This window comes from Drosophila suzukii, assembly GCF_043229965.1.
Source record: "Drosophila suzukii chromosome X unlocalized genomic scaffold, CBGP_Dsuzu_IsoJpt1.0 scf_Xc, whole genome shotgun sequence".
Lineage (NCBI taxonomy): Eukaryota > Metazoa > Arthropoda > Insecta > Diptera > Drosophilidae > Drosophila > Drosophila suzukii.
In genome coordinates this window covers 846713-869100 of record NW_027255894.1, presented here as the reverse complement: position 1 = coordinate 869100, position 22388 = coordinate 846713, and the positions used below count along the sequence as shown (strand labels likewise).

General features: G+C 33.6%; 1 protein-coding gene across 1 annotated transcript; it reads left to right on the top strand.

Annotated features, from left to right (window-relative positions):
• The first annotated feature begins 2181 nt into the window (after positions 1–2181).
• On the top strand, positions 2182–3869 carry LOC139353864 (uncharacterized). Its single transcript, XM_070998089.1, has 2 exons — positions 2182–3617; positions 3673–3869. Exons 1-2 carry the CDS (start codon positions 2331–2333, stop codon positions 3682–3684), a joined length of 1299 nt encoding a protein of 432 aa, XP_070854190.1. The 5' UTR covers positions 2182–2330; the 3' UTR covers positions 3685–3869.
• The last annotated feature ends 18519 nt before the right edge of the window (positions 3870–22388 follow it).

Sequence of the window (22388 nt, the reverse complement as noted above, 5' to 3'; positions counted from 1 at the left end):
TCTCAAAATTAAAATCAATGACATAAAAACGGTGATATTTATTACTACCTTTAAAGTTTAATATTTTAATGCACATAACAACATAATCATTCCACAAGCCAATAGAGGTATGCCATATCGAAGTCCGAGTCCTTTTGACCAAGTTATGGACTTTTAAAGATGTAAAGAAGGCCCATTTCAGTAAACCTTCGCAAAATTAAAGTCAATGACATAAAAACCGTCATATTTTTTACTACCTTTAAAGTTACATATTTTAATGCAGATAACAACAAAATAATTCCACAAGCCCCTAAAGGTATGCCATATCGAAATCCGAGTTCATTTGACCAAGTTATTGGCTTTTAAAGATGGAAAGAAGGCCCATTTCAGTAAACCTTCGCAAAATTAAAATCAATGACATAAAAACGGTCATATTTTGTACTACCTTTAAAGTTATATATTTTAATGCAGGTAACAACATAATCATTCCACAAGCCTATAAAGGTATGCTATATCGAAATCCGAGTTCAGTTGACCAAGTTATGGGCTTTAAAGATGGAAATAAGGCCCATTTCAGTAAACCTTCTCAAAATTAAAATCAATGACATAAAAACGGTGATATTTATTACTACCTTTAAAGTTTAATATTTTAATGCACATAACAACAAAATCATTCCACAAGCCCCTAAAGGTATGCCATATCGAAATACGAGTTCATTTGACCAAGTAATTGGCTTTTAAAGATGGAAAGAAGGCCCATTTCAGTTAACCTTCGCAAAATTAAAATCAATGGCATAAAAACGGTCATATTTTGTACTACCTTTAAAGTTATATATTTTAATGCAGATAACAACATAATCATTCCACAAGCCTATAAAGGTATGCCATTTCGAAATCCGAGTTCATTTGACTAAGTTATGGGCTTTTAAATATATAAAGAAGGCCCATTTCAGTAAACCTTCGCGAAATTCAAATCAATGACATAAAAACGGTCATATTTTTTACCACCTTTAAAGTTTAATATTTTAATGCACATAACAACATAATCATTCCACAAGCCAATAGAGGTATGCCATATCGAAGTCCGAGTCCTTTTGACCAAGTTATGGACTTTTAAAGATGTAAAGAAGGCCCATTTCAGTAAACCTTCGCAAAATTAAAGTCAATGAAATCAAAACTGTCATATTTTTTACTACCTTTAAAGTTATATATTTTAATGCAGATAACAACATAATCATTTCACAAGCCTAAAAAGCTATGCCATATCGAAATCCGAGTTCATTTGACCAAGTTATGGGCTTTTAAAGATGTAAAGAAGGCCCATTTCAGTAAACCTTCGCAAAATTAAAATCAATGACATAAAAACGGTCATATTTTTTCCTACCTTTAAAGTTATATATTTTAATGCTGATAACAACATTATCATTCCACAAGCCCATAGAGGTGTGCCATATCGAAATCCGAGTCCTTTTGACCAGGTTATGGGATTTTAAAGATGGAAAGAAGGCCCATTTCAGTAAACCTTTGCAAAATTAAAATCAATGACATAAAAACGGTCATATTTTTTACTACCTTTAAAGTTAAATATTTTAATGCAGATAACAACATAATCATTCCACAAGCCTATAAAGGTATGCCATATCGAAATCCGCGTTCATTTGACCAAGTTATGGGCTTTAAAGATGGAAAGAAGGCCCATTTCAGTAAACTTTCTCAAAATTAATATCAATGACATAAAAACGGTCATATTTTTTACTACCTTTAATGTAATATATTTTAATGCACATAACAACATAATCATTCCACAAGCCCCTAAAGGTATGCCATATCGAAATACGAGTTCATTTGACCAAGTAATTGGCTTTTAAAGATGTAAAGAAGGCCCATTTCAGTAAACCTTCTCAAAATTAAAATCAATGACATAAAAACGGTGATATTTATTACTACCTTTAAAGTTTAATATTTTAATGCACATGTAGCAGGATTGCTACGTCGTAGTATGTATGTATGTGTATGTTATTGTATTCCTTCTAGATCATTCAGGTTAGTTCTAAGAATAAGTTGTTGTTGTTGTACGATGCCGCTCACTGTTCTCTAACTCTCTCTCTCAATCTCATCGCTCTCACACTCTCTCAATGAATCGGGGGTTGATGCGGATCGTGAGCTGAGAGCGAGGGCAGTTGAACGCCGACCGTGATCCTGAACACACCAAATTATCAAATAAAAGAAAAGACTAGAAGTATATATTTGTGTTGGTGTTTAACTTCAGGGGAATACGTTATACCCCTACAAAATCAGAAGTGGGCCGATCACGAGCCAATTAATTAAAGTAAAGACAAAAGAAAATCAAAATGGAATTAAATAACGCTTCGATCGAACAATTAAAAAGGTGGTTGAGTGTGTGGAAGCTATCAACAACCGGAACGAAAAAGGAATTGATCTTGCGGTTAAATAAAGTACCAAAGGAAGTTCGTGGAAAAGTTGGTGAAATGGCGAAACAAAAAAATGATGAAGATGGCGACAAAAGTAAGGGCAATGACAGCAGCGACGAAATTTTCGAAGACGGCGGCGGAATTTTCCAGAAAGAAGGCGGCGACGGAAGTAACGGCAAAGACGGAGATAAAAGTAACGGCAAAGACGGCGGCATCCAGAGCTACGACGAAGAAGACGGCGACAAAAGTGACGGCGGCATTGAGAATTACATCGAAGAAGACGGCGAAACTAACGGCAAAGATGGTGCAGCGAATGACGAAGTGGCTGGCAGCATTCTCAGAATTAGAGGCAAACGGAGCAACGAAAAAGGCGGCGAACAAAACGAAGACGGTGGAAGGAACGACAATTACGCAGAAGACGGCATGCACAACCAGGCTGGAGAAAATTCTAGAAACGCAAAAAGCAGCGAACGTAAAGCGGTGGTGGAAAATTTTAGCGAGAGCATCGACGTCTCGTTGGGCATGGCAACACAGGTATTGAGTGAGTTTTCTGGCGAGTCGTGTGCCCGCAAATGGACTACTCAGGTGCAAAATATCGCGACCATTTATGGAATAAGAGGAAAATTCGTAAAGATGCTAATGCTAAGCAAAATAAAGGGCAAAGCTTATGAGTGGCTGCACGCAGATTCAGACCGCGTGTTGCTACCGTTGGATGACCTAATGGCAGAGCTGATCTCAATGTTTGGAGAAAAATCATCGAAGTTGGAGATACGGCGCAAGTTCGAAGGGCGCAAATGGAAGCAAAGCGAAACTTTCGGGAGTTATGTCGACGACAAGATAATGCTTGCTCAGGGCCTTAATATTGATGCAGATGAAATGTTGAGCTGCATCATCGAAGGTATCCCCAATCAAGGGCTACGCAATCAGGCGCATATTCAATGCTTTGTGGATGTTGGGCACATAAAGAGAGCGTTTGCGGATGTAAGCTTGCCAAAGCTATATGGAGTTGGCAGGCCGACGACATCAACGGATCCCAAGGACAGCAAAGAGACTCGTTGTTTCAATTGCAATGCAAAAGGGCATTGGGCGTACGAGTGCAGGAAGTCAAAGAGGGAGAAAGGATCGTGCTATGCGTGCGGTGAGATGGGACACTTTGTGGCGAAATGCTTGAAGAACAAAAACAAGAACGAGGGCGAAAACAAATATGTAAGATATGTTGAAATTAATTTTGTAAACGATTCTAATACCAGGGTAATTGCAGAATGCCTCATAGATACAGGAAGCCCAATTTCATTTATTAAAATATCCAAAGTACCAGAAGACATTTCGAAATTACCAGTTTTAAGTTCGTATTATGGTTTAAACAAAAGTTACCTGAAAACTTATGGAAAAATATTATGTTATGTTTTGAAAAATTTAAATAAAGTACATTTTAATTTAGTTATTGTGGCAAACGAATCTATGAGTCATGATGTAATCTTGGGACGAGATTTTATGGATGCTTGTAATCTAAATTTAAACCTTGACACTTTGAAAATGGTTACAGTTGAGAATATTGAAAATCCTTCTGATGTTAGTGATGAAAAGCAGATAGTTAGCGATGATGTTAGTGATGAAAAGCAAATAATTAGCGATGTTGTTAGTAATGTTAGGGATAAAAATACAATTTTTAGCGATGTTAATCATGGAATTAGGGACAGCAGGGAAACAATTAAGGAAATTTTTAGTAAAATCAGTAATGAAGAAGATGTTACGAAAAAAAATTATATTGAGCCGGAAATAAATCTAGTGGAAAAGGAATTATTTAACATAAATTTAACGGATGAAAGTGTAGAATACAAAGTTGGTGATCATGTGAATTATAATGTTAGGTGTCAGTTTGTTAGGATGGTAGAAAGTTGTTATGTAAATAAAGAAAAGCCAAAGGAACCGGAGGTTAGATGCGAAATGAAGTTAAGATTAGAGGACTCAAAACCATTCAGTTGTTCGCCCAGACGTTTAGCTTACACAGAGAAAGAAAAATTAGAGGTGATATTAGACGAATACTTAAGTGAAGGAATTATAAGGCCAAGTGAATCTGAGTATGCATCTCCAATAGTGTTAGTTAAAAAGAAGTCAGGCGACTTACGACTATGTGTAGATTACCGAAAGCTTAACAAGACTATGGTGAAAGATAACTATCCGTTACCTTTGATTGACGATTTATTAGATACATTAGTAAATAAAACAATATTTTCGAAATTAGATTTAAAGCATGGCTACTTTCATGTGTTTGTGGATAGTGAATCGATAAAATATACCTCATTTATGACGCCTTTAGGACAATTTGAGTTTATGCGGATGCCAATGGGGCTGAAGAATGCACCAGCGGTGTTTCAACGATTTATCAATAAGATTTTTGCAGACATGATAAGGGATGGTAAGGTAGTTATATACATGGACGATATCATGATTGCGAGTAAAGAAATGCAAGAACATTTAAGTGTTCTTAGAGAAGTTTTTGATCGATTAGCAAGGAACAAACTAGAATTAAGAATGGACAAGTGTGAGTTTCTACAAGCAAGTGTACAATACTTAGGATTTTTGGTAACTAGCAAAGGAATACAGGCTAATGACAAAGGAATAGAAGCTGTTCGAGATTTTCCCGTTCCAGACAAAGTACACGGTGTTAGAAGCTTTCTGGGTTTGTGTTCGTATTTTAGAAGGTTCATTAAAGATTTTTCGATGATCGCTAAACCTCTATATGAATTGTTAAAGAAGGATAAAGAATTTGTATTTGAAGAAAAGGAATTGCAATGTTTTGAATTGCTTAAGAAAAAGTTGGTGGAAGCTCCAGTGTTAGGATTATATTATTACAAGGACGAGGTAGAATTGCATACAGACGCCAGTGCACAAGGTTTTGGAGCAGTTTTGCTGCAAAGAAAAGAGGATAAAAAGCTTCATCCAATATTTTATTTTTCGAAAGCAACAACAAAAGACGAAGCAAAGTATCATAGTTTTGAACTGGAAACGTTAGCAATAATTTACGCTCTTAGAAGATTTAGAATTTATGTGCAGGGTAGACGATTTAGAATAGTCACAGATTGTAACTCACTGACGTTGACGTTAAATAGAATTGAGTTAAACCCCCGTATTGCACGGTGGGCATTAGAATTGCTAGAGTATGACTTTGAATTAGTCCACAAATCGGGGAAACTTATGCAACATGTTGACGCGTTAAGTAGAAATACAAACATAATGGTAGTTGAAACGAATAGCTTTGAAGATAATTTAATTATTTGTCAAGCGAAAGATGAAAAATTAAAAGATGTTAGAAAAAAGTTAGAAAATGAGGAAGATAAAATGTTTGAGATGAGGAATGGAGTTATATATAGAAAGTCGAATAATGGAAAGCTGTTATTTTGTGTTCCAGAAGAAATGGAGGAAAAGATATTATACAAATATCACAATGAATTAGGTCATTTAGGAAGAGATAAAGTTATGGATGCTATTGTTAGGACGTATTGGTTTTCGAATATGAAAGAGAAAGTGGTTAGACATATTGAAAATTGTATAAGATGTGTAGCATATTCGCCAAAGTCAGGGAAAGGGGAAGGACTGTTGCACAGTATACCAAAAGGAAATGTGCCATTTGAAATTATACATATTGATCATTATGGACCGGTTGATAATGGAAGAGCAAAGAAACATCTATTTGTGGTTATAGACGGATTTACCAAATATGTTAGGCTATATGCAACAAAGACGACGAACACAAAGGAAGTTATTATAGCATTGAAAGACTACTTCAGGTCCTACAGCAGACCAACTTGTATAGTTTCGGATAGGGGAAGCTGTTTTACGTCGGAAGATTTTGGAAAATTTATGGAAGAACGTAATATTAAACATGTCAAAATTGCGACTGGGTCACCTCAAGCCAATGGACAAGTAGAAAGGATTAATAGAATTGTGGGACCAATGATAGCTAAATTAGCAGATCCAGAAGAGAAAATGCATTGGGACACAGTTGTGGAAGATGTTGAGTTTTCATTGAACAACACGAAGCAAAGAAGCATAGCACAAATGCCAAGTAAAATGTTGTTTGGAATCGAGCAGAAAGGAAAAGTTATTGATGAATTGAGACAAAAGTTAGAAGAATTAGATAATGTTAGTGATGTTAGAGATTTAGACAAAATTAGAAAAGATGGTTCAGAAGCGCAAAGAAAATTACAAAAAGACAACGAACAGAGATATAATGAAAAAAGGACGAAGAGTTCGGAGTACAAAGTGGGAGACTACATTATGGTAAAAAATTTTGATAGCTCAGTAGGAGTCGCAAGAAAGCTAATACCTAAACACAAGGGTCCTTATGTAATAGATAAAGTTTTGAGAAATGATAGATACTTGATAAAAGATGTTGAAGGTTTTCAATTATCGCGTTGCCCTTATCAAGGTGTCTGGAGTAGCCAAAATATTAAGCATTGGATTGGAAAACGAAAATAAAGTTGTAAATATATCAAGAAATTTGTAAATAAAAAAACTAAATTATAGAAACTAAGATAAATATTAAGCCGAAATCAATTGTAAATTAACACAAGATCAGGGGATCTTAAAATGTCAGGACGGCCGAATTGTAGCAGGATTGCTACGTCGTAGTATGTATGCATGTGTATGTTATTGTATTCCTTCTAGATCATTCATGTTAGTTCTAAGAATAAGTTGTTGTTGTTGTACGATGCCGCTCACTGTTCTCTAACTCTCTCTCTCAATCTCATCGCTCTCACACTCTCTCAATGAATCGGGGGTTGATGCGGATCGTGAGCTGAGAGCGAGGGCAGTTGAACGCCGACCGTGATCCTGAACACACCAAATTATCAAATAAAAGAAAAGACTAGAAGTATATATTTTTGTTGGTGTTTAACTTCAGGGGAATACGTTATACCCCTACACACATAACAACAAAATCATTCCACAAGCCCCTAAAGGTATGCCATATCGAAATCCGAGTTCATTTGACCAAGTAATTGGCTTTTAAAGATGGAAGGCCCATTTCAGTAAACCTTCGCAAAATTAAAATCAATGGCATAAAAACGGTCATATTTTTTATTACCTTTAAAGTTATATATTTTAATGCAGATAACAACATAATCATTCCACAAGCCTAAAAAGGTATGCCATATCGAAATCCGAGTTCATTTGACCAAGTTATGGGCTTTTAAAGATGTAAAGAAGGCCCATTTCAGTAAACCTTTGCAAAATTAAAATCAATGACATAAAAACGGTCATATTTTTTACTACCTTTAAAGTTAAATATTTTAATGCAGATAACAACATAATCATTCCACAAGCCAATAGAGGTATGCCATATCGAAATCCGAGTCCTTTTGACCAGGTTATGCGATTTTAAAGATGGAAAGAAGGCCCATTTCAGTAAACCTTTGCAAAATTAAAATCAATGACATAAAAACGGTCATATTTTTTACTACCTTTAAAGTTAAATATTTTAATGCAGATAACAACATAATCATTCCACAAGCCTATAAAGGTATGCCATATCGAAATCCGCGTTCATTTGACCAAGTTATGGGCTTTAAAGATGGAAAGAAGGCCCATTTCAGTAAACTTTCTCAAAATTAAAATCAATGACATAAAAACGGTCATATTTTTTACTACCTTTAATGTTACATTTTTTAATGCACATAACAACATAATCATTACACAAGCCAATAGAGGTATGCCATATCGAAATCCGAGTGCATTGGACAACGTTATGGGCTTTTAAAAATGGAAGGAAGGCCAATTTCAGTTAACCTTCGCAAAATTAAAATCAATGACATAAAAACGGTCATATTTTTTACTACCTTTAAAGTTAAATATTTTAATGCAGATAACAACATAATCATTCCACAAGCCTATAAAGGTATGCCATATCGAAATCCGAGTTCATTTGACCAAGTAATTGGCTTTTAAAGATGGAAAGAAGGACCATTTCAGTAAACCTTCGCGAAATTCAAATCAATGACATAAAAACCGTCATATTTTTTACTACCTTTAAAGTTAAACATTTTAATGCAGATAACAACAAAATAATTCCACAAGCCCCTAAAGGTATGCCATATCGAAATCCGAGTTCATTTGACCAAGTTATGGGCTTTTAAAGATGTAAAGAAGGCCCATTTCAGTAAACCTTCGCAAAATTAAAATCAATGACATAAAAACGGTCATATATTTTACTACCTTTAAAGTTATATATTTTAATGCAGGTAACAACATAGCCTATAAAGGTATGCCATATCGAAATCCGAGTTCATTTGACCAAGTTATGGGCTTTAAAGATGGACAGAAGGCCCACTTCAGTAAACCTTCTCAAAATTAAAATCAATGACATAGAAACGGTCATATTTTTTACTACCTTTAAAGTTTAATATTTTAATGCACATAACAACAAAATCATTCCACAAGCCCCTAAAGGTATGCCATATCGAAATACGAGTTCATTTGACCAAGTAATTGGCCTTTAAAGATGGAAATAACGCCCATTTCAGTAAACCTTCGCAAGATTAAAATTAATGACATAAAAACGGTCATATTTTTTACTACCTTTAAAGTTATATATTTTAATGCAGATAACAACGTAATCCATCCACAAGCCTATAAAGGTATGCCATATCGAAATCAGAGTTCATTTGACCAAGTTATGGGCTTTAAAGATGGAAAGAAGGCCCATTTCAGTAAACTTTCTCAAAATTAAAATCAATGACATAAAAACGGTCATATTTTTTACTACCTTTAATGTTATATTTTTTAATGCACATAACAACATAATCATTACACAAGCCAATAGAGGTATGCCATATCGAAATCCGAGTGCATTGGACAACGTTATGGGCTTTTAAAAATGGAAGGAAGGCCAATTTCAGTTAACCTTCGCAAAATTAAAATCAATGACATAAAAACGGTCATATTTTTTACTACCTTTTAAGTTATATATTTTAATGCAGATAACACCATAATCATTCCACAAGCCTATAAAGGTATGCCATATCGAAATCCGAGTTTATTTGACTAAGTTATGGGCTTTTAAATATATAAAGAAGGCCCATTTCATTAAACCTTCGCAAAATTCAAATCAATGACATAAAAACGGTCAAATTTTTTACTACCTTTAAAGTTTAATATTTTAATGTACATAACAACATAATCATTCCACAAGCCAATAGAGGTATGCCATATCGAAGTCCGAGTCCTTTTGACCAAGTTATGGACTTTTAAAGATGTAAAGAAGGCCCATTTCAGTAAACCTTGGCAAAATTAAAGTCAATGACATAAAAACCGTCATATTTTTTACTACCTTTAAAGTTAAATATTTTAATGCAGATAACAACAAAATAATTCCACAAGCCCCTAAAGGTATGCCATATCGAAATCCGAGTTCATTTGACCAAGTTATTGGCTTTTAAAGATGGACAGAAGGCCCACTTCAGTAAACCTTCTCAAAATTAAAATCAATGACATAAAAACGGTCATATTTTTTACTACCTTTAAAGTTTAATATTTTAATGCACATAACAACAAAATCATTCCACAAGCCCCTAAAGGTATGCCATATCGAAATACGAGTTCATTTGACCAAGTAATTGGCTTTTAAAGATGGAAAGAAGGCCCATTTCAGTAAACCTTCGCAAAATGAAAATCAATGGCATAAAAACGGTCATATTTTTTACTACCTTTAACGTTATATATTTTAATGCAGATAACAACATAATCATTCCACAAGCCTAAAAAGCTATGCCATATCGAAATCAGAGTTCATTTGACCAAGTTATGGGCTTTTAAAGATGTAAAGAAGGCCCATTTCAGTAAACCTTCGCAAAATTAAAATCAATGACATAAAAACGGTCATATTTTTTACTACCTTTAAAGTTATATATTTTAATGCTGATAACAACATTATCATTCCACAAGCCCATAGAGGTGTGCCATATCGAAATCCGAGTCCTTTTGACCAGGTTATGGGATTTTAAAGATGGAAAGAAGGCCCATTTCAGTAAACCTTTGCAAAATTAAAATCAATGACATAAAAACGGTCATATTTTTTACTTCCTTTAAAGTTAAATATTTTAATGCAGATAACAACATAATCATTCCACAAGCCTATAAATGTATGCCATATCGAAATCCGCGTTCATTTGACCAAGTTATGGGCTTTAAAGATGGAAAGAAGGCCCATTTCAGTAAACTTTCTCAAAATTAAAATCAATGACATAAAAACGGTCATCTTTTTTACTACCTTTAATGTTATATATTTTAATGCACATAACAACATAATCATTCCACAAGCCAATAGAGGTATGCCATATCGAAATCCGAGTGCATTGGACAAAGATTTTAAAGATGGAAGGAAGGCCAATTTCAGTTAACCTTCGCAAAATTAAAATCAATGACTTAAAAACGGTCATATTTTTTACTAGCTTTAAAGTTAAATATTTTAATGCAGATAACAACAAAATCATTCCACAAGCCCATAGAGGTGTTCATATCGAAGTCCGAGTCCTTTTGACCAGGTTATGGGCTTTTAAAGATGGAAAGAAGACCCATTTCAGTAAACCTTCGCAAAATTAAAATCAATGACATAAAAACGGTCATATTTTTTACTTCCTTTAAAGTTAAATATTTTAATGCAGATAACAACATAATCATTCCACAAGCCTATAAAGGTATGCCATATCGAAATCCGCGTTCATTTGACCAAGTTATGGGCTTTAAAGATGGAAAGAAGGCCCATTTCAGTAAACTTTCTCAAAATTAAAATCAATGACATAAAAACGGTCATCTTTTTTACTACCTTTAATGTTATATATTTTAATGCACATAACAACATAATCATTCCACAAGCCAATAGAGGTATGCCATATCGAAATCCGAGTGCATTGGACAACGTTATGGGCTTTTAAAGATGGAAGGAAGGCCAATTTCAGTTAACCTTCGCAAAATTAAAATCAATGACTTAAAAACGGTCATATTTTTTACTAGCTTTAAAGTTAAATATTTTAATGCAGATAACAACAAAATCATTCCACAAGCCCATAGAGGTGTTCATATCGAAGTCCGAGTCCTTTTGACCAGGTTATGGGCTTTTAAAGATGGAAAGAAGACCCATTTCAGTAAACCTTCGCAAAATTAAAATCAATGACATAAAAACGGTCATCTTTTTTACTACCTTTAATGTTATATATTTTAATGCACATAGCAACATAATCATTCCACAAGCCAAAAGTGGTATGCCATATCGAAATCCGAGTCCTTTTGACCAAGTTATGGACTTTTCAGTAAACCTTCGCAAAATAAAAGTCAATGACATAAAAACCGTCATATTTTTTACTACCTTTAAAGTTAAATATTTTAATGCAGATAACAACAAAATCATTCCACAAGCCCCTAAAGGTATGCCAAATCGAAATCCGAGTTCAATTGACCAAGTTATTGGCTTTTAAAGATGGAAAGAAGGACCATTTCAGTAAACCTTTGCAAAATTAAAATCAGTGACATAAAAACGGTCATATTTTTTACTACCTTTCAAGCTAAATATTTTAATGCACATAGCAACAAAATCATTCCACAAGCCCCTAAAGGTATGCCATATCGAAATACGAGTTCATTTGACCAAGTAATTGGCTTTTAAAGATGTAAAGAAGGCCCATTTCAGTAAACCTTCGCAAAATTAAAATCAATGACATAAAAACGGTCATATTTTTTACTACCTTTAAAGTTATATATTTTAATGCTGATAACAACATTATCATTCCACAAGCCCATAGAGGTGTGCCATATCGAAATCCGAGTCCTTTTGACCAGGTTATGGGATTTTAAAGATGGAAAGAAGGCCCATTTCAGTAAACCTTTGCAAAATTAAAATCAATGACATAAAAACGGTCATATTTTTTACTTCCTTTAAAGTTAAATATTTTAATGCAGATAACAACATAATCATTCCACAAGCCTATAAATGTATGCCATATCGAAATCCGCGTTCATTTGACCAAGTTATGGGCTTTAAAGATGGAAAGAAGGCCCATTTCAGTAAACTTTCTCAAAATTAAAATCAATGACATAAAAACGGTCATCTTTTTTACTACCTTTAATGTTATATATTTTAATGCACATAACAACATAATCATTCCACAAGCCAATAGAGGTATGCCATATCGAAATCCGAGTGCATTGGACAAAGATTTTAAAGATGGAAGGAAGGCCAATTTCAGTTAACCTTCGCAAAATTAAAATCAATGACTTAAAAACGGTCATATTTTTTACTAGCTTTAAAGTTAAATATTTTAATGCAGATAACAACAAAATCATTCCACAAGCCCCTAAAGGTATGCCATATCGAAATACGAGTTCATTTGACCAAGTAATTGGCTTTTAAAGATGTAAAGAAGGCCCATTTCAGTAAACCTTCGCAAAATTAAAATCAATGACATAAAAACGGTCATATTTTTTACTACCTTTAAAGTTATATATTTTAATGCTGATAACAACATTATCATTCCACAAGCCCATAGAGGTGTGCCATATCGAAATCCGAGTCCTTTTGACCAGGTTATGGGATTTTAAAGATGGAAAGAAGGCCCATTTCAGTAAACCTTTGCAAAATTAAAATCAATGACATAAAAACGGTCATATTTTTTACTTCCTTTAAAGTTAAATATTTTAATGCAGATAACAACATAATCATTCCACAAGCCTATAAATGTATGCCATATCGAAATCCGCGTTCATTTGACCAAGTTATGGGCTTTAAAGATGGAAAGAAGGCCCATTTCAGTAAACTTTCTCAAAATTAAAATCAATGACATAAAAACGGTCATCTTTTTTACTACCTTTAATGTTATATATTTTAATGCACATAACAACATAATCATTCCACAAGCCAATAGAGGTATGCCATATCGAAATCCGAGTGCATTGGACAAAGATTTTAAAGATGGAAGGAAGGCCAATTTCAGTTAACCTTCGCAAAATTAAAATCAATGACTTAAAAACGGTCATATTTTTTACTAGCTTTAAAGTTAAATATTTTAATGCAGATAACAACAAAATCATTCCACAAGCCCATAGAGGTGTTCATATCGAAGTCCGAGTCCTTTTGACCAGGTTATGGGCTTTTAAAGATGGAAAGAAGACCCATTTCAGTAAACCTTCGCAAAATTAAAATCAATGACATAAAAACGGTCATATTTTTTACTTCCTTTAAAGTTAAATATTTTAATGCAGATAACAACATAATCATTCCACAAGCCTATAAAGGTATGCCATATCGAAATCCGCGTTCATTTGACCAAGTTATGGGCTTTAAAGATGGAAAGAAGGCCCATTTCAGTAAACTTTCTCAAAATTAAAATCAATGACATAAAAACGGTCATCTTTTTTACTACCTTTAATGTTATATATTTTAATGCACATAACAACATAATCATTCCACAAGCCAATAGAGGTATGCCATATCGAAATCCGAGTGCATTGGACAACGTTATGGGCTTTTAAAGATGGAAGGAAGGCCAATTTCAGTTAACCTTCGCAAAATTAAAATCAATGACTTAAAAACGGTCATATTTTTTACTAGCTTTAAAGTTAAATATTTTAATGCAGATAACAACAAAATCATTCCACAAGCCCATAGAGGTGTTCATATCGAAGTCCGAGTCCTTTTGACCAGGTTATGGGCTTTTAAAGATGGAAAGAAGACCCATTTCAGTAAACCTTCGCAAAATTAAAATCAATGACATAAAAACGGTCATCTTTTTTACTACCTTTAATGTTATATATTTTAATGCACATAGCAACATAATCATTCCACAAGCCAAAAGTGGTATGCCATATCGAAATCCGAGTCCTTTTGACCAAGTTATGGACTTTTCAGTAAACCTTCGCAAAATAAAAGTCAATGACATAAAAACCGTCATATTTTTTACTACCTTTAAAGTTAAATATTTTAATGCAGATAACAACAAAATCATTCCACAAGCCCCTAAAGGTATGCCAAATCGAAATCCGAGTTCAATTGACCAAGTTATTGGCTTTTAAAGATGGAAAGAAGGACCATTTCAGTAAACCTTTGCAAAATTAAAATCAGTGACATAAAAACGGTCATATTTTTTACTACCTTTCAAGCTAAATATTTTAATGCACATAGCAACAAAATCATTCCACAAGCCCCTAAAGGTATGCCATATCGAAATACGAGTTCATTTGACCAAGTAATTGGCTTTTAAAGATGGAAAGAAGGCCCATTTCAGTAAACCTTCGCAAAATTAAAATCAATGACATAAAAACGGTCATATTTTTTACTACCTTTAAAGTTATATATTTTAATGCAGATAACAACATAATCATTCCACAAGCCTATGAAGGTATGCCATATCGAAATCCGAGTTCATTTGACTAAGTTATGGGCTTTTAAATATATAAAGACGGCCCATTTCAGTAAACCTTCGCGAAATTCAAATCAATGACATAAAAACGGTCATATTTTTTACCACCTTTAAAGTTTAATATTTTAATGCACATAACAACATAATCATTCCACAAGCCAATAGAGGTATGCCATATCGAAGTCCGAGTCCTTTTGACCAAGTTATGGACTTTTAAAGATGTAAAGAAGGCCCATTTCAGTAAACCTTCGCAAAATTAAAGTCAATGAAATCAAAACTGTCATATTTTTTACTACCTTTAAAGTTAAATATTTTAATGCAGATAACAACAAAATAATTCCACAAGCCCCTAAAGGTATGCCATATCGAAATCCGAGTTCATTTGACCAAGTTATTGGCTTTTAAAGATGTAAGGAAGGCCCATTTCAGTAAGCCTTCGCAAAATTAAAATCAATGACATAAAAACGGTCATATTTTTTACTACCTTTAAAGTTATATATTTTAATGCTGAAAACAACATTATCATTCCACAAGCCCATAGAGGTGTGCCATATCGAAATCCGAGTCCTTTTGACCAGGTTATGGGATTTTAAAGATGGAAAGAAGGCCCATTTCAGTAAACCTTTGCAAAATTAAAATCATAAAAACACATAAAACGGTCATATTTTTTACTACCTTTAAAGTTAAATATTTTAGTGCAGATAACAACATAATCATTCCACAAGCCTATAAAGGTATGCCATATCGAAATCCGAGTTCATTTAACCAAGTTATTGGCTTTTAAAGATGGAAAGAAGGCCCATTTCAGTAAACCTTCGCAAAATTCAAATCAATGACATAAAAACGGTCATATTTTTTACTACCTTTAAAGTTTAATATTTTAATGCACATAACAACATAATCATTCCACAAGCCAATAGAGGTATGCCATATCGAAGTCCGAGTGCATTGGACAACGTTATGGGCTTTTAAAGATGGAAGGAAGGCCAATTTCAGTTAACCTTCGCAAAATTAAAATCAATGACTTAAAAACGGTCATATTTTTTACTACCTTTAAAGTTAAATATTTTAATGCAGATAACAACAAAATCATTCCACAAGCCCATAGAGGTGTTCATATCGAAGTCCGAGTCCTTTTGACCAGGTTATGGGCTTTTAAAGATGGAAAGAAGGCCCATTTCAGTAAACCTTCGCAAAGTTAAAATCAATGACATAAAAACGGTCATATTTTTTACTACCTTTAAGGTTATATATTTTAATGCAGATAACAACATAATCATTCCACAAGCCTATAAATGTATGCCATATCGAAATCCGAGTTCATTTAACCAAGTTATTGGCTTTTAAAGATGGAAAGAAGGCCCATTTCAGTAAACCTTCGCAAAATTCAAATCAATGACATAAAAACGGTCATATTTTTTACTACCTTTAAAGTTTAATATTTTAATGCACATAACAACATAATCATTCCACAAGCCAATAGAGGTATGCCATATCGAAGTCCGAGTCCTTTTGACCAGGTTATGGGCTTTTAAAGATGGAAAGAAGGCCCATTTCAGTAAACCTTAGTAGGGTGTATTTGTATGTTCTGGATAAAACGATGGTGTATTTGTATGCTCTGGATAAATTTGTATTGTATGTTCTGACTCACTGTTTCGCTGGTGCGGGGGCGCTTAACGCTTGCGTAAGTTGTTGTTGTGGAAGTTGCTAGGGCCGCGCTCACTCCCCCTCCCACTCCCCCTCCCGCTTGTCCTCCCGCTTGTCCTCCCGCTTGTCCTGGTGCTTGACCCTCTGGGGGGTTGCGCTCACTCCCCCTCCCACTCCCCCTCCCACTTCCCCTCCCACTTCCCCTCCCCCTCCCCCTCCCCCTCCCACTTTCCCTCCCACTTTCCCTCCCGCTTGTCCTCGGACTCTCACTCTCGTTTGCGATAGCGTCCACTCCGCCCTCCCACTTGTTCTCTCACTCTCGTTTAAAAGTTATGTATGTATATATTGTTATCGTGAAACATTGTTGTGTGTATATATATATTGTTGTTATCGCTTTCCACATGTATTTATTTTATTGAAATGTACTACATAAGTATTTTATCTCTCTTTCTTTTCAGATTTTTTTCGTCTCGCAAACTGGTATAAATATGAGATGTATAGTACTGGGGTAATTCAGAAAGCAGAAGTCAAATTCAGAGCAAGAACTCACTTACACTATTTGAAGAGTCCTTCATCATCAGCATTATAAGCAGCAGCAGCAGCAGCAGCAGCAGCAGCAATATGTCTGACTTTGGAGAACAGTTTAACGAGCTTGGGGCCGTCTCTCTGCCCCCAATAAAGAGTGTTAAGGCTCTCCCGTTTGACACACCGATTGTGATAAAGAACGCTGAAGTGAAGCAGACACGCTTCGGCGCTAAAATTATGCTCATATTTGAAGATTTTGTGGTGTTCTTACCAGAACGCTTTAGTACTCTGTCATCGCAAGCTGTGGAGCACATGGCGACGGGGGGCTACAAGCTAGTCAAACTTAAATCAGAAGGGGATAATTATATTTTAAATTTTTGTAACGAATAAGAAAAAAATAAAATAAACTTTTTTTATAAATATTTAAAACAAAACAAAAACAAAAATGGGTGATGCTTTACATAACAATAACAATCCTGGGCCTAGTAACACAAATCCTGTCGCTAGTGAAATACGATATTGTGATGTCTGTAATCTAAATGTTGCTAAAATTAGTTGGTCGCATCACTTACGCACCAACTTGCATAAACAATTATCTGGTGCGCAAATAAGTGATAACTTGCGGTGTATAAGAAGTGCATTTCGGAATCGTATTGAAACTTATATAATCACAAATCCAAATAAAGAATGCTTGGATATCAATTTATTTCAACAATCAATCAAAGAACAAGTGATCACTCTACTCCAAGAAGCTCAAAAAAAACACGTCAATATCAAATTTAATTTTGAACAATTCTGTAATTATGTTTTGATTAAAGAGAGTGAAGATCATTGTGAAATCAATCTAAAGTCATTTCAAACAAAAATGCAAGTCTTAAATCAAACAATGAGTCAGACTGAAAATCTAAATGAAATAATCAAAAATTTAAATGACTATATAAAAAGTGAGATGAGCGAGTTTCAAGAACGAGACAGTGGTTGGTCCCTAATTGAAATAGTTCATTTAGAAGTTAATATAAATAAATATCAGCTAATAAAGGGCTCGAATTTCATTGGTTTACCAAGAGAAATAGTAAACAGAAAAGCCTGCATCAACGTGCAAAATAGAGACGAATATTGTTTTAAATGGGCATTAATATCGGCTTTTGTGAAATTACCTTGTAATAAGAATCTACCCAATCAATATAAACGTAAAGGCATTTACAACATTGGATCGGATATAATAAATATAAATAATAAATCATTAAATTTTAGTGGATTAAAATTCCCCACACCGGTCGACAGCATAAAAATATTTGAAGAAAATAATCCTGAAATTAGTATAACTGTGTTGGGTGTAGACAGCGATGAAAAGACAATCATCGGTCCATATTATTTAACTAATAATAAAACTGACAACGTTTTACACACTATATATCTACTACTTCTCGAGAAGGATGACAAATATCACTATGCTTGGATTAAAAATATTTCCAAGTAAGTATAAAATTAGAAAATTAAAAAATAAAAAAAATTATATTTATTTCTTTGATTCTCCATTAGATTACTTCGCAAACAAATAACGAAAAGTACGAGGAAGATTCATCTATGCAATGGCTGTTTTCTACATTTCTACGATAGCGACAAACTGGAACGACATATTATGGAGTGTAATAGAATTATAACTGAGATGCCTACAAATGAAACGGCGACTTTAAGATTTAAAAATTTAAAAAATCAATTAGATGTTCCTTTTGTAGCATATGCTGATTTTGAGTGTATTTTAGAAGGGAAGAATCTGAAAACTTCGGATAACATAAATTTGATTCAAAAGCACATACCGTATGCATATAGTTATTATATAAAGTGTTCATTTGACAATAGTTTGGATATATATCGAATATATTATGGTGAAGATTGTGCAACACATTTTGTTGAGAGCATATATAATGATTGTTTAGTGTTATATCAAAATCACTTAAATGTAACGATACCCTTATATCCGCTATCAATGGAGCAACAAAAAATAATTGACTTAGAACAAAATTGTAGTATATGCGGTAATATATTAACTGAACAATCTAAAAGAGTTTTAAACCATTGTCACTTAACAGGCAAATATAGAGGTGTAGCACATAATAATTGCAATTTAAACTATAAATTAGCAACATTTTTCCCAATATTTTTCCATAATCTCTCGGCATACGATGCTCATTTATTTGTAAAAGAATTAATTAAAATTCCTGGTGATATTTCTATAATTCCGCTAAACAAAGAGTTTTATATTTCGATCTCAAAGAAAATTTATATAAATCCCAATGAAACGTTAGAACTTCGATTTTTAGATTCATTTAGATTTATGCCTTCCAGTTTAGACAGCTGAGCCAGTTATTTAAAAGAAGAAAATCTAACCACAATAAAGTCATTTTTCACGGACCCGAACAAATTTCAAATGGTTAAACGTAAAGGCATATTTCCGTATAGCTATTTAAATTCAGTTGAACGCTTGTCAGATACACAATTACCGTTGCGCGAAAATTTTTATAACCAATTAACTGATAGACACTGTTCTGAAGAGAGTTATCAGCACGCTCAAAACGTTTGGAATGCCTTCGAGTGCACAAATTTATTAGATTATTTATTATTATATTTGAAGGTAGATGTGCTGTTGCTATGTGATGTTTTTGAGAATTTTAGAACAGTATGTAAAAAAATCTATAATTTAGATCCTTGTCAATATTATACAACTCCTGGTCTATCGTGGGATGCTATGTTGAAGACAACTAAAATTGAATTAGAACTACTCACAGATATTGATATGTATAATTTTATAATGAAAGGTATTAGAGGTGGTCTTGTTCAATGTAGTAAACGTCATTCTATTGCAAATAACAAATATCTAAATAACGATTACGACTGTGAGAAAGAATCAAATTATATTGTATACTTAGATGTTAATAATTTATATGGGTATGCTATGTCACAAGCTATTCCGTATAAAAATTTTAAATGGCTAGAAGAAACAGAAGAGGGAAATTTTGAAAATTTTGATTTAAACACGTGCGTAGATGATCAACCAATTGGTTATATTTTAGAGGTCGATTTGGAATACACTGAAAACTTACACAGCCAGCACAATGATTTACCATTTTGTTCGCAGAACAAAAAAAATGAAAATATGCAACAATCAAAATTGATTGCAGACTTGACAAACAAATATAATTATATAATTCACTATAGAAATTTGCAGCAATGTCCTCGACATGGACTGATTTTAAAGAAAATTCATCGAATATTACAATTTGAACAATCTGATTGGCTTAAAAAATATATTGATTGTAACAATCATCACAGAACATTGGCTGTTAATGATTTTGAAAAGAATTTTTTCAAACTGCTAAACAATGCAGTCTATGGCAAGACAATGGAGAATGTCGACAAGAGAAAATCAATTAGATTAGTGTCCAGGTGGGAGAGTGATGGTAAAAAATTGGGAGCTAGAGCACTTATCTCAAAATTTAATTTTGAGAATATATTGCAATTGGCCGATGATTTCTTTGCAATTCAAATGAAAAAAGTGCATGTTGTCTATGACAACTACATTGTCTACATTGGCTTCACCGTTCTAGAATTATCAAAATTTAAAATGTACAATTTTCACTATGACTATATGAAGCCGAAATATCAAGAAAATATAAATTTAATGTATATGGATACTGATTCTTTTATCTATGATATTAAGACTATAGATTTTTATGATGACATTCGTTTTGAAATTGATCAGCATTTCGATACTTCAGAATATGATAAGGATAATGTTTTTAAATTACCATTGATAAACAAAAAAAAATTAGGTATGATGAAAGATGAGTGCAGGGGGGATATAATAAAAGAATTTATTGGACTCAGAGCTAAAATGTATTCAATACAAGTCTCTAATATAAATAATGCTGAAACAACGGAGATCAAAAAAATTAAAGGAGTAAAAGCGAGTTTGACCTCAAAATTAACTATTAACGATTTTCGAGATTGCTTGTATAAAAAAAATAAGCAAGTTGGAACAATGTACTTATTTAAATCGAAATTACATCAAATTTATACGCAAGAGTATACAAAAGTCACCCTAAACTATTTAGATGATAAGCGCTATATAAAAGAGAATAATATAGACACACTTGCATGGGGTCACAAAGATATAGCCTACTAAGTTAAGCTAAAAATAAAAAAAATTGTCTTTTTTGCTTTATACAAATATATTACATTTTATTTTTTCGAAATAAAAATTTTAAACATAAATGACCACAGTTATATGTATTGAATTTTTGTTCATTTCTATAGTTATATTCAATGGGTGGTTTTAAATATTTCACAATTTCAATGGGCGGTTGCAAATCACCAAAACTATCATAGTATTCTTTATAATTTCTATTCTTGAAATATGCTACCCAATGCGTACCACTACCGCTTTCGTTATCTAAATTAATTATCCCACATTCGTTGGTCCATGGTTTCTTGGGGAGACGATCACGCATAAAAACACCACGAAAGTGTCTAAAATGCTGTTTACCAAAATCAATTAAATCAATATCGGTAAGTGCTTGTTTGGGTAGCATATTTATTAGTTTTTTGCTGAATATGGCTTATAAAATAGTCCATATGCTTTCTTATAAGGTTTCAAGAAAAGTCCTTTTCCCATCGCAATTGATTCCATATAGCGGTTATGACGTGTCGCTTCGGCTAATTGTTCTTTACCATTTTTGACAGCGTTTATTGCTTCAGCAACAGCAGATCCACCACTAGCAAGACCACCAACTGCACCAAGTGCAGTCAATATTGGTATCAACGGTAGGAATCCTCCAATTTTTGGTAATGGTATCACCCTCGGAATATTGGAGATATTATTCGCTAGACCTCGTCTTCGTCCTCGTTGTCCTCGTTGTCTTCGATGAAAACTAGGTGGGATTGATTGTTGAGATATCTGAATTGCTTCATCGATACTCGTAGGATTTCTTCGTTTCAAAATTCGCTTCGTTTGACTCACAATGCTTGCGAATGATTTTTTTCTTGTTTGTCGATGACGTCGACGTTGTTTTTTTTTATTACTAGCTGGTTTCCTCTTACGTTGACGTCGATGAGATTTGTTTTTAGACATACCTAGACCGAATTTAACTTTTGTTTTCATAGCGTTAGTCACAAACCAAGCAGCAGAACGTTCTTTTAGACCGCTATCTTTTGCTTTAAAACGTTCCCACGCTCTATCACCTAAAATATCATCGGCTTGATGACGATTTTTCAGGTCTTTGAATTGTGAATATGCAATATCGTGTTCTCGACACGCTGCATCTAGCGGATTAATCCCTTTGTCTCCACGTTTCAAACGCTCTGCAAGTTTTGTGCCTGGTCCACAAAATTGATA